The sequence below is a fragment of the Neoarius graeffei genome, chromosome 16 (assembly GCF_027579695.1).
Source record: "Neoarius graeffei isolate fNeoGra1 chromosome 16, fNeoGra1.pri, whole genome shotgun sequence".
NCBI lineage: Eukaryota > Metazoa > Chordata > Actinopteri > Siluriformes > Ariidae > Neoarius > Neoarius graeffei.
The window spans coordinates 12,748,329-12,761,788 of NC_083584.1; the positions used below are offsets into that span (position 1 = coordinate 12,748,329).

Here is a 13,460-nt window from a genome sequence, read left to right on the forward strand (position 1 = left end):
GTCTAATCAGTTACACAGCACGTCTACAGTCCCCTCCCCCACCTTTTGCACGCCTTTGGCGCCTGCTTCGCTCAAGCTCTCGTCTCCTCCCTCTCCTCCTCTTTCTCTCTTCCTCCTACTTTCACCCAGCGCGCAGCCATGCCATTGTACACGCCCAGACACTCGCTCACTTGGCATACAATCCTTTGTTAACCATTAACCTGCAAACACACACCCCTACTCCCACACTTGCACACATTACTACCTCAGATCACCATTTTGTGCCTCGATTGTTAAACTGTTGCTAGTATTATTGAATGTACCTGACCAGTATTATCCTCACTTGTCATTTTAATAAATTAGATATTTAAGAAACCGTGTCTTGTCTGTTTTGCTGCAGTATTACTTGAATCCATCCTCTGCCATCAAAGCTGGCGCGTACTCAGGATGGCTACCAATAGTCTGGATCACACAGAGGCTGTAAAGTCCTACATCAGCTTCTGTGAGGACTGCCGTGTTCCATCATGAACCAGGGCGAGTTACAATAATGACAAACCCTAGTTCACAGATCAGCTCAGACAGCTACAGGTGCAAAAGGAAGAAGCGTTCAGAAGTGGGGACAGGAAAAGGTTTAGCAAGGCGGTGAGAGAAGCTAAACGACCATACTCTGAGAAACTCCAACGCTAGTTTTCAGCTGACGACTCTACGTCTGTCTGGAAAGGGCTCAGACAGATCACCAACTACAAACCTTCAGCCCCCCCCCCCACTCTTAACGACTTGCGCTTGACCAACCAACTGAAGTTCTACTATCGCTTTGAAAGATAAATGGGACTGTCCTGATACCATCCCCCATGACTCCACCTCCTACCCACCACCCCCACTGTTGCCAAGGCCTCTCTACAAACTCTCACCCTGGAGGACCACCCCTTCACCACCACAGCCTCAACTCTCTCCATTCCGCAGAGAAACATCAACAAGCTCTTTAAAAAGCTGAACCCCTGCAAAGCAGCAGGTCCCGACTGTCTTATCATTCACCCTGAAGCACTATGCTGATCAGCTGTCTCTGGTGTCAGGGTTTTTTACGGAATGACATCTTTAAATACCCAAGTGTCAACAAAACAACTCGCAAACTACTTCTGTCAAAAGCTCCCGCGCCGGTGGGTGAAAGGTCATTCAGTCTCAAGAAATCTCGCTTTACAAGTCAGCTGACCTTGTATGTAACCCATGTCAAATCTCGCGAGAGCAGCCGCGACAACAACTAAACAACATGGCGCCTCAGTCTGGAAAACACCAATTCGGATTGTTTTTGCACCGTCTGGCGGTGTATCTACTATGATTGGAATATTTTTGGAGTAATTATAACGTATTTGATAATCAGACACATTGTCACGTGGTGTTGCTGGGATGTTTTCACAGAGAAAAGATCGTTTTGAGAAAGATTGCATGTTGTGCAGTAGCATACAAGTGCATAGCCCAAGTGTGACTTGGGGTTCAATCGGCATTTCGGTAAGGGGGCGCACGCCGAGAGTAAGAGGGAGCAGCGCCCCTGTTCCCCGGTTTAGACAAAAGCCTGCTGGTGTTCACAGAAATCGACACCTCACTGGAGGCATGCCATGTGCCAGCCTACTTCAAAGCCTCCACCATTATCCCCATCCCCAAAAATCCAGATCAAACCTATCGCTCTGACTTCTGCAGTTATGAAATCCTTCAAGTGCCTTGTGTTTTACCACCTCAAAGCCATCACTGACCCACTCCTAAACCCCATGCAGTTCACCTACAGACCTAACAGATATGCAGACAATGCTGTCAACATGGCTCTTCATTTCATCCTCCAGCACCTGGACTCCCCAGAAACCTATGCTAGGATCCTGTTTGTGGATTTCAGTTCTGCCTTCAACATTATCATCCTGGATGTAGGCGGTAAAGAAGGTAACTAGACTTGCTTGAAATTCTTGAAAGAATCTCAGGCAAGTCCAGTTGCCTTCTTTAACACCTACAGTTTATGATGACCTGGATGACCAAGAACCTTCACAGACACATCATCCTGGCTCTTCTGCAAGACAAGCTCTCCCCGCTGAGTGTGCCTGACTCCACCTGCAGCTGGATTACTGACTTCCTGTTTGACAGGAAGCAACACGAAGATGGGGAAACGTGTCTCTCACTCCCGAGCCATCAGCACCAGATCCCCCTAAAGGCTGCGTCCTTTCTCCTCTACTCTTCTCCCTGTACACCAACAGCTGCACCTCCAGTCATCAGTCTGTCAAGCTCCTAAAGTTCACAGATGACACCACCCTCATCTTTGATGAGGAAGAGTCTACCTACAGGTGGGACATTGACCATCTGGTGTCCTGGTGCAGGCAGAACAACTTAGGACTTAATGCTCTAAAAGACTGTGGAGATGATTGTAGACTTCAGGAGGCACTCTACCCCCCCCCCCCCCCCCCCCCCCATCACCCTGTTTGACTCCCCAGTAACCTCTGTGGTTACAGTATTTCCGCTTCCTGTGCACTATCACCACACAGAACTTTAAGTGGAAGATGAATACCTGCTCTCTCTCACCAAGAAAGCACAGCAGAGGATGTACTTCCTGCAGCAGCTGAAGTTCGATCTGCCAAAGACAATGATGGTTCACTTTTACACCACCATCAAGTCCATGCTCACCTCTTCCATGACAGTCTGGTATGCTGCTGCTGCCACTGCCAGGGACAAGGGCAGAGTGCAGTAGGGTTGGGCGGTATCCAAATTTTGATACCTTTAAACCGTCTCTGTGTTTTCCCGGGGTATACGGTATTACCGAGAAAAAAATAATATTTTGTTTCGGCCTACTGTGTAACGTGCGCCTATGCCTCAAATGTACTATTTAAAAGCAGCATTGTGCATTGTGGTATGGATTAAGCAGCAAAGCGAATTTTGTGCATTGATGAATGGATTAAGAGATATTTCAAAGCATCACGCAACTCTTCCTTCATCTTGAAAATAGCATTCAACTGTCGTTTACACATGTCTGCGTTGAAACGCCATTTGCAGCACTATTTCACCTACTCCATCAAAAAAAAGTACACGATGAGCAGGATCATACCCTTTCAAGCATGGGAAATAAAAAAAAGAAAAAGAATCAACCAACACCCAAGTCCGTTTAGACTGCGCGATAAACCATATTCTTCAGCGCAAATGAGGCGAACCTAATTCAAATGCGTGATAGCTGCACAAGGCAAAATCATATGGGCCCACGTCATGCCATGGCGGGGAAATTAATCATCAAATGGCCTTACCTTGCTTAAAACGTTGTCTTGATCACATAACTCCTTACAATTATTCCACTTAAATCCATACGGTTTAACACACCCAACAAAGATAGCAAGCGCATTGCTAATTCCCACCAGAAACCGAACAGTTTACGCTACGATGTTTTCTTCCGTTTCTTCAGTAGATGACATTTCAAACGTTTATTACCCACATCCCAAATGTCATACGTTATATTATTTTACCTTGTTGTTACTCATGTAACCTGCTCAAAACACAACTCATTGGAGAGATCTCGTGGAAGTGGAGTACCCCAGGCTATGGTGTGCCTTAGGGGACATATTAGATTTTTTTCGATTTTGCGCGGTCATTTACATTGTTGCTGGCTCTTCCTTTTCGTTTGGTTTGAAACCAAAATGCTGCCACACTGCCGATGTTGTATTTTTTTTTGCCACTAACTCGTTATCTTGACTTGCCATCTTTCAACCGCGGTCTCAGTCTCTTTTTTTTTAAGATAGGACAGTATAGAGAGACAGGAAATGAGCGGGGGAGAGAGAGACGGAATCGAACCCGGGTCCCCGGATTTATGGTACGGTGCCTTAGCCATCTGAGCCATGACACCCCCGGTCTCAGTCTCTTGCGAAGCTTTCTGTCAGACTCCAAAATGTCACGCAGGGTTGCCATGGTAACGACATAAACAACCCTGCACGCGATGAAAACTTCTTTAGGAAATTGATAGAATTAGTGAAAATACGATCACACAGTTATTCGGGATGATCTTCAATTTATTATTTTATATTATGACCTCATGTACTCCATATTTATTTAGATATTATATATTTTTTTAAAATGACGGTAATGAGACCGATACCGTTGGTACTTTTGGATACCTCGGGATACCTTCTTACCGTAATACCGCCCAACCCTAGAGTGCAGCGCATCATTCGCTCTGCTGAGAGGATGATTGGCTGCAACCTTCCATCTCTTCAGGACCTGTACGAGTCTAGGACCCTGAGGAGAGCAGGAAGGATGGTGGTCGACCCCTCTCACCCCGAACACAAACTTTTTGCTGAATCACTCCCCTCTGGTAAGAGATTGCAGTCCATTAGAACTAAAAACTTATGCCATAAGACCAGCTTCCCCCACCCCCAACTGCAGCTGGCCTCATTAGGAAGGTCACTGGTTCTATTCCCTGGACCAGCAGGATGGTTGAAGTGCCCTTGACAAAGCACCTTACCCCCAACTGCTCCAGGTATGTTGTACGTCGCTCTGGATAAGAGCGTCTGCTAAATACCTGTAATGTAATAAGGTCAGATACCCCCACTGACTCAAATCTTACGCTTTCAATCTGTAACATTAATGCACTTCCTCGCTGAACATTTCATGGTCATGTCGTACATCTTCATTTTGTGAACTTTTACTGCACAGCTTGGCTATTTATTTAACCCAGTGCACATATTCTCATCTCACACGTCATGACCTCTTCATTTTCATCCCGTGACCCGTTTTACACATTCTGGGGTATACTGTACAGCTTGGACTTCAAAACAACCCATGCACATACCCCTTAAATATGTCCACTTTTCAAATTTGTATATTTTAGATATGCAGCACAGTGGTTAGCATTGTCACCTCACAGCAAGAAGGTTCTGGGTTCGAACCTCATGGCCGATGAGGGGCCTTTCTGTGTGGAGTTTGCATGTTCTTCCCGTGTGTGCGTTTCCTCCGGATTCATCTAAAGACATGCAGTTAGACTAACTGGCTACTCCAAATTATCCACTGATCAAGCTTGGAGAATGTTGGACTCCCTTACAGCCCTTGCTGGCATGGGCGTAGCGGACGCGGGGTACATGTCCCCCGCACTTCCCGTATTTGTGCCCTCTGTCCCCTGCACTTTTTACAGCCATTACAACCACTCAATTCATTTTTAACATGTGGAAACGTGTTTTTCCAAGCCGCCTCTAAACGCATCATGAGCAGGCGGAACTAAGGCGGCAAACAAACACCGCTGTCGTGTGTGTGATCAGAGACACTTTAGAAAATGTTGTACGAGTATCTTTGGTGTGATTCAGATCTGGGCAGCGCTTCTGTATGTTCAGCAAACCAGCCAAGAGGCTAAAGACTTGACAGTTTTTTCCAAACAAATCGTGTAAGTTGAGTAATGCTGTTGAATGTACAGGGCTCCAGACTAATGCCGCTTTTCCACTACAAACGCGGCTGAGCCGTGCCGTGCCGAGTCGAGCTGAGTCGAGCTGAGCGGGGCTGTTGGAGTTGCATTTCGACTACAACCGCGCTGAACCGTGCTGGCTGGAAGTGGGTGGACACATTGGGTGGAGTTAGCGAAAGTGGGTGGACGTCATGTGATGCCATTAAGCAGCGCAAACAGTGACATCAGTGACAGTGGCGGAACAAGTCAGAGCCGGGCCGGGGGCGGGGCAAATGACCGGGCCCTTTATTAAAGCTTATCATAACATCATTTTAGGCTACAAAATGTCCGCAACTGCGGTGTTTACCAATTTCAACACTACCGGGTGCAACTATGTTATTTAGTACATCAAGTCCTTCAAACGAACATGTAACTCAGAAACAAAAAAACATTAGGATACTGTACATGGCTCATAATAAAACATCAATAGCCTATACTGCACACATTATTTGAAGGGCATACGAATGAGCGCTCAGAGGTTGCAACGCTGACAGGAAGAGTCAGAAATAAAAGGAGGGCGGTGCAAACCTCACTGAATGCACTGTGTTTACCAATTTCAACACTCCGGGGTGCAACTATGTTATTTTGTACATTAAGTCCTTCAAACGAACATGTAACTCAGAAACAACAAAAAAAAAAAACATTAGGCGACATACTGTACATGGCTCATAATAAAACATCAATAGCCTACTGCGCGCATTATTTGAAGGGCATACGACGAGCCTTGCGCTCCGCGAACTCGTCCACGATGCTCTGTATGTCACTGATTCAGTGATCTTTTCAGCGGTAGTCTCACGACCCGAATAGTAAACAATAAACATGGAGGACATGGAGTCGTTAGTGTTGCTGGTCTTGGTGCTGTGGCTTGTTGTCACCGACAACGCCAACAGATACTGGCAAGAGCGTATAGATGAGGCGAGGCGCATAAGGCTTCAGAAATTCTCGTAATTCGTAATTAGGGCCCGAGCCCTATAGGGCGAAGGCCCTATTGTTCTTGTAAGAGTTCACTATTATTATTCTTCCGTCTTCTTCTTCTTCTTTATTTTTCTCCGCTGTTGGGCCATTTTCGGGGCGCTTGCCATGGGCGAAAACGCACGAAATTTGGCGCCAGTTCCGAGAATTGCCACCGCTACTCAGAACCACAAGCCCAAACTTGGCCGGGGCTCAGGGCCTCTATAGCGCCCCCTAAGTCATTGTGATTTTGGCCTCCCGCATTAAGGTGCCTGGTTGCCATATAGTTTGTAGTAGTGGCATGCCATTTGGTATGCATATGTATCTCACTAAGCCGGACAAAAATGTAATGCCAATGCATTAGCCACGCCCAACAGGAAGTGAGGTAATTTCACTTTTGTGCGAAATGCATGGCCACGAAGATGGCGCAACTCCTCCTAGACCGTTCATAGGAATGTCACCAAAATTGATACACATCATCTACAGACATGGCTGACAAAAGTTACTAAATACGTTTCACGTAGCATAAACCGTTCAGAAGTTATACGTCAATCAATTTTCACTTCAAAATTTTACATGCTAAAAAATTCATAAATCTTCTAATTGTTCAACACTGCTCATACTTCACACGCTAATCACTCATTGGGCTTCTGACATGTTACCCAATTTCTGTGATATTTCGCCACTGGGGGCGCTATTTTTGGGCAAAAAATCCAATCTTTCCTCAAATTTGGTCAAACTTCACGGCCACCCTCTTACTACCTCCCATGTCATGTATACCACATTTTGGGAATTTTCGTCCATGGGGGGCGCTGTTTTTTGCCGACGCAATTTCTCCAAAACGGGTTTTTGGTAAATAATTCCATAATGCTTTTCCTTCACACCACTACCTTGTGATAGTACGTTGCTGTTGTAGACACTTATTTTTCCATCTCATAATCGCTCATGTACAGCATAGCGCCACCTACTGACATGGGAAAAACCAAAAAATTTATTCTTCAAAAATCTATATCTCATCTTCTATTTGCTCAATTGTCATCAAACTTCATACGCAAACTCTTCATAGCTCACCTGACATATACGCCAAATTTTGTGCACTTTCGCCACTGGGGGTGCTGGTTATGGCAAAAATGATATTGCAGCTTCTGATTTGTCAAACTTGGCAGGCAAACTCTTTACAAGACCCTTATTGGGGCGCTTGCCATGGTCGACAACGCTCGAAATTTTGCCCCTTTTTCTTGGACTGCCACCGCTACTGAGAACCAGAAGCCCAGATCCAGGCGGGCCTCGGGGCCTCTATAGCGCCCCCTAAAGTGTTGTGATTTTTGCCTCTCGCTTTAAGGTGCCTGGTTGCCATGTAGTTTGTAGTAGTGGCATGCCATTTGGTACGCGTATGTATCTCACTAAGCCGGACAAAAATGTAATGCCAATGCATTAGCCACGCCCAACAGGAAGTGAGGTAATTTCACTTTTGTGCGAAATGCATGGCCACGAAGACGGCGCAACTCCTCCTAGACCGTTCAGAGGAACGTCACCAAAATTGATACACATCATCTACAGACATGGCTGACAAAAGTTGCTAAATACGTTTCACGTAGCGTCAACCGTTCAGAAGTTATACGTCAATCATTTTTCAATGCAGAATTTTACATGCTTAAAAATTCATAACAAATCTTCTAATTGCTCAACACTGCTCATACTTCACAGGCAAATCACTCATTGGGCTTCTGACATGTGACCCAATTTCTGTGATGTTTCGCCACTGGGGGCGCTATTTTTGGGCAAAAAATCCAATCTTTCCTCAAATTTGGTCAAACTTCACGGCCACCCTCTTACTACCTCCCATGTCATGTATACCACATTTTGGGAATTTTCGTCCATGTGGGGCGCTGTTTTTGGCCCACGCAATTGCTCCAAAACGGGTTTTTGGTAAATAATTCCATCATGCTTTTCCTTCACACCACTACCTTGTGATTGTACGTTGCTGTTGTAGACACTTATTTTTCCAACTCATAATCGCTCATGTACAGCATAGCGCCACCTACTGACATGGGAAAAACCAAAAAATTTATTCTTCAAAAATCTATATCTCATCTTCTATTTACTCAATTGTCATCAAACTTCATACGCAAACTCTTCATAAATCACCTGACATATAGGCCAAATTTTGTGCACTTTCGCCCCTGGGGGTGCTGATTATGGCAAAAATGATATTGCAGCTTCTGATTTGTCTAACTTGGCAAGCAAACTCTTTTCAAGACCCTTATTGAGGCGCTTGCCATGGTCGACAACGCACGAAGTGCGAGACCCTATTGTTGCCATGTGTCCAATTCTGTGCTTTGTCGCCATTGTGGGAGTAATGTCTCTTGCCGCAGAAGCTGTGGAATGTTTTTCGCAGGGACGCATGCCCCCGCCCCCCTTGGCCGCTGGCGCGAGGGCCCGTCGAGGCCGCTTGCGGCTTTAATTATTCTTCTTCCGGGTTTGCGGTGTTTACAGATCCCAGCGCGCTCGCGGGGCGTGTGTGGGCATGTGAGGACACTCCTCCTCACCAATCAGTGCACAGGGGAGTGTCTGCTCACGCCCCCAACCTCACTCGGCACGGCTTGGCTCGCTTCAGCCCCACTCCAAAACGGTGCGAGTTTTAGGGGCTAAGCAGGGCTGAAACGAGCTGAGTCGTGCTGGTTTTTGGTAGTCGAAACGCGAGCCGTGTCGGGCTGAAGTGAGCTGAAGCGAGCTGAAGTGAGCTGAAAAAGGGTAGTGGAAAAGGGCCATAACTTTCTGACCTAGGAGCACTGTGCTCCCAACCCCTAAAAATTGGGCGCACCACTATAAAAGCATCCGTGACCGAGCTTTACACATTGTTATCGGATTCCACATCGCTCTCGGGCGCAGGCTCCGGTTGATCAGCGTTTTCTGGGCTGTTCGGCGGCTCCGGGCGCTCTCGCTGTCCCGAAACAGAAGCCTTCAAAAAATACTCTGCAATGGAGCGCTTCATCTTGTCTGAACAGAGACCACAGGGCCGCAGAAACTTCTGACCAATCATGCACACGCTTACTAACAGTGTGTGTTGTTTATCCTTATCAATCTGCTCCTTGATTCGCTGATTACGGTCAGCTGATCATTTAGCAAGTTGATTCGCCAATCATGATCAGCTGACTCACAGGATGCATTACATCATGGAAAATTTCTTGGAACAGCCGGCGCAGCACTAGTGCTACACTAGTGCTACTTCCGGGTTTCACGTAGCGGGCGAATGGCACGTGTCAGCCGGCTGGGGAGTTATAAAAATTAATTTGATCGCGTGTTTCTGCCGGGGGTGGGCGTGGACTTGGTTTTTGCGCTTCAGTCAGCCAGCCGGCTTTGTTCTGCAGCCATTATCTAGGCGCAGGCCTTAATTTTTGCTCATTTTTTTTTTTATTGGTGCACCGTGCGATCGTGATTTCAAATATAGTTGCACCCTCAAAATTCTAGTCGCAAGTGCGACTAAACCAGTTGCACTCGTGAGCCCTGATGTAGATAATGTTTAGCTAAAAGATGACAAATAGATGTCAATTTAGTTAGTTAAGCTAGCTAGCTAGCTAACTTAGAGGCGGTAGTAACTAGTTACATTTACTCCGTTACATTTACTTGAGTAACTTTTTGGATAAATTGTACTCTTAAGAGTTGTTTTGTTGCAAAATACATTTTACTTTTACTTGAGAAATATTATTCTAAAGTAACAATACTCTTGAGTAACGTTACTATTTTGGCTACTCTAAGATTACTCACTTCTGGGTAGAAAATAAGAATATAAATGTATTTGTGCTCCTTTGACTTATTTTTGTAACGATTTAATTTATTTTTGTGGTAAAGTTTAAAGTACATGAATTTGCTGATTATTATTACTGTATTCCTAATTCTATTTCAAAATGTTGCTTTCCACATATTTTTTAATCTTTATTACCACAACAGAAAGAGCAGGGTGAGAGAGGAGACAGTGGACCAGAGGCCAACAGGGATGATTATGCAGGGTCACAGGTGAGAAGAGAATATAACTAGCTATGTCATTACTACTATTCTGAATTCTATTTATACATTTTACTTTATAGATTTTGATTTTAGATTTGGGGCGGCACGGTGGTGTAGTGGTTAACGCTGTCGCCTCACAGCAAGAAGGTCCTGGGTTCGAGCTGTGTGGCCGGCGAGGGCCTTTCTGCGCGGAGTTTGCATGTTCTCCCCGTGTCCGCGTGGGTTTCCTCCGGGTGCTCCGGTTTCCCCCACAGTCCAAAGACATGCAGGTTAGGTTAACTGGTGACTCGAAATTGAGCGTAGGTGTGAATGTGAATGGTTGTCTGTGTCTATGTGTCAGCCCTGTGATGACCTGGCGACTTGTCCAGGGTGTACCCCGCCTTTCGCCCGTAGTCAGCTGGGATAGGCTCCAGCTTGCCTGCGACCCTGGAGAACAGGATAAAGCGGCTACAGATAATGAGATGAGACTTTAGATTTTGATAGTATATCATTTTAAAGAACTCAAGTCGGTTCCCTGGTGCTGTGCTGTTTGTGGTTATGTGGTTCTTTAGCTGCGAAGGAGAGGTGCAATTGAATGCGAGAGGATGATAAATCACTCAATAGACCTCTGAACAATTTGTCCCCCTCACTTCTAAAATGATGGCTACGCCCCTGCTTGCTGGCTGTGGGACGAAGAATATATTTTAGATTTTTTTTTAATTCCATTTTATCTTTATATACACTACCACTCAAAAGTTTGGGGTCACTTTGAAACGTCCTTATTTTTGAAAGAAAAGCACTGTTCTTTTCAACGAAGATCACTTTAAACTAATCAGAAATCCACTCTATACATTGCTAATGTGGTAAATGACTATTCTAGCTGCAAATGTCTGGTTTTTGGTGCAATATCTCCATAGGTGTATAGAGGCCCATTTCCAGCAACTCTCACTCCAGTGTTCTAATGGTACAATGTGTTTGCTCATTGCCTCAGAAGGCTAATGGATGATTAGAAAACCCTTGTACAATCATGTTAGCACAGCTGAAAACAGTTGAGCTCTTTAGAGAAGCTATAAAACTGACCTTCCTTTGAGCAGATTGAGTTTCTGGAGCATCACATTTGTGGGGTCGATTAAATGCTCAAAACGGCCAGAAAAATGTCTCGACTATATTTTCTATTCATTTTACAACTTATGGTGGGAAATAAAAGTGTGACTTTTCATGGGAAACACAAAATTGTCTGGGTGACCCCCAAACTTTTGAACGGTAGTGTATATACACATTTTTCTCCCCTCTGTTAACTGTTCAAGCACCAATTAGAGCAATTCCAGCGTTACGGACGTGACACTTGAACTCAAAATGGCGACAAATGACCCAGTGCATGTTTTGTTGTCTCCCAGTATTTAAACAGGTGTTGCATATTTTAAGGCTGTACCATACTGGAGAAGTGATAGAACAAGAACAATTCCCATAGTACATCTAGGGCATGCCAGAAAACGCCAATAAAAGATGCGTTATGGACGTGACAGAAAAAGTATCACTTTTCTTGGGTGACTGTACATTTTTATCAAACTCTGTGAAATCGTAAACCTAATGTCGAAATGGAGATATCCGTTTGATAGAGGGGTCCAAGGTGAATATTAAAAAATCTTTGTTTAAAATATTTTGTATTTCATGCAGAGCTTCGGAAGGAAAAGTCAGCGTTATGGATGTGACGAAATTCCGTTATGGATGTGACGATTACCAAAGCAAATTCCTTGTATGTGGGAACGCACTTGGCAATAAACTCGGTTCTGATTCTGATTCCAAAAACACAAAATCATGAACCCCAGCTTTTCCATGACGATTAATCAGGTCATAATGACAGGCCTCATGACATCTAATCATCATGATGTAAAAGAACAGACTTTATTTTAATCAGAGCTGTTATTTTCTTTATTACACTACTATGTGCTGTTTATACGTTTATGAGCCGTTTTCGTTACCAGGTGACATCACTGGCACAAAAACGGACAGGACACAAAAACAAGGCCAGCTAAAACTGCTCGGGTCTGACTGGGAGGAAATGTTTGCTCATAATACACATCTTTAATCGAAAATTTGCTCGTTTAACTCAACTCTTTAAATAAAACCAGTGACGTATGATGATATTTACTTGTATCCACATTTAAACATTACTAGCCATCGACATTAGCAAAACGCACACACCTAGCATTATAAACATTAGCAAACTACCTTGCTAGCGCAGCTAACCTAGCCCTTCTTTAGCTCTTAAGAAACAGACGGTCTGGGAGAGCTTCTTTAGCTCCGTGTCAGCCACGTTTTAACTTTCAAGAATGTCATCGCAAATTAATTAACTCTTACATCCGCACACATATATCGCTTGCTAATGAATCTCCTTATTTTGCTCCCTAACTGTTTTCAGGCAAGCCAGTGTTCTGCGTTCTGATTGGTGAAAAAGAAAGAACTTCGCGCACTTGGATTGGTTAGGAGTTTTGAAACTGCGCGTCAGGGTAAAGTACTGACCAATCCGCGGACAGGAGGCGGGACTTGTTGAAATGAAAACGGGTGGTGAAACTTAGCAGCCACAGCCCCGCTAGCTAGCTACCTAACAGAACCGTGCTTTCTACCGGAAGCTTCTTAGCTTTATAACAATTTATCGTCAAAATGTATTAAATAGATAAAATAAATAAACCATACCCAGCAGCCTTTCAAATGTACCCCCGCCTTTTCCCATAGTTGATCTCTTGTACAGACGCTTGATGACTAGACGCTTCTATATTTTTGGTCAACCGAACCAACTTTGTCACCTGCGTCGAGATTAATCACGTGATACGTTCTTCCGGTTGGAACGTCACTAGGTTACGTTCTCAATCACTCGTTTATTTTTAACAGAGTGCCCTATGAAGGCTATTGGTGTATAATAGATATTTGTTATTCAGCCCCTGGATAAAAGTTTATTTTTGCTAACCACACACACAAAAAAAGTCACCTTTTGGGTGTAAATAAGTAAATACATAAGAGCCATGGATTGGATAATTACTGCAGAAATTAATGTTTCAGGGCGGCACGGTGGTGTAGTGGTTAGCGCTGTCGC

At 44.6% G+C, this 13,460-nt stretch overlaps 1 protein-coding gene across 4 annotated transcripts in view; it reads right to left on the reverse strand.

Annotated features, from left to right (window-relative positions):
• hgs (hepatocyte growth factor-regulated tyrosine kinase substrate) overlaps positions 1-13,203 on the reverse strand; it is an 84,459-nt gene extending 71,256 nt beyond the window's left edge. For 2 of the 4 annotated variants that reach the window (XM_060942507.1, XM_060942505.1), the window contains exon 1: positions 13,064-13,203. In XM_060942507.1, coding sequence (XP_060798490.1) covers positions 13,064-13,100 — 37 coding nt within the window. In that variant the 5' untranslated portion in view covers positions 13,101-13,203. The remainder of the gene's footprint in view (positions 1-13,063) is intronic. The other 2 variants (XM_060942506.1, XM_060942504.1) reach the window with 1 other exon arrangement.
• Between the last annotated feature and the right edge of the window lie 257 nt (positions 13,204-13,460).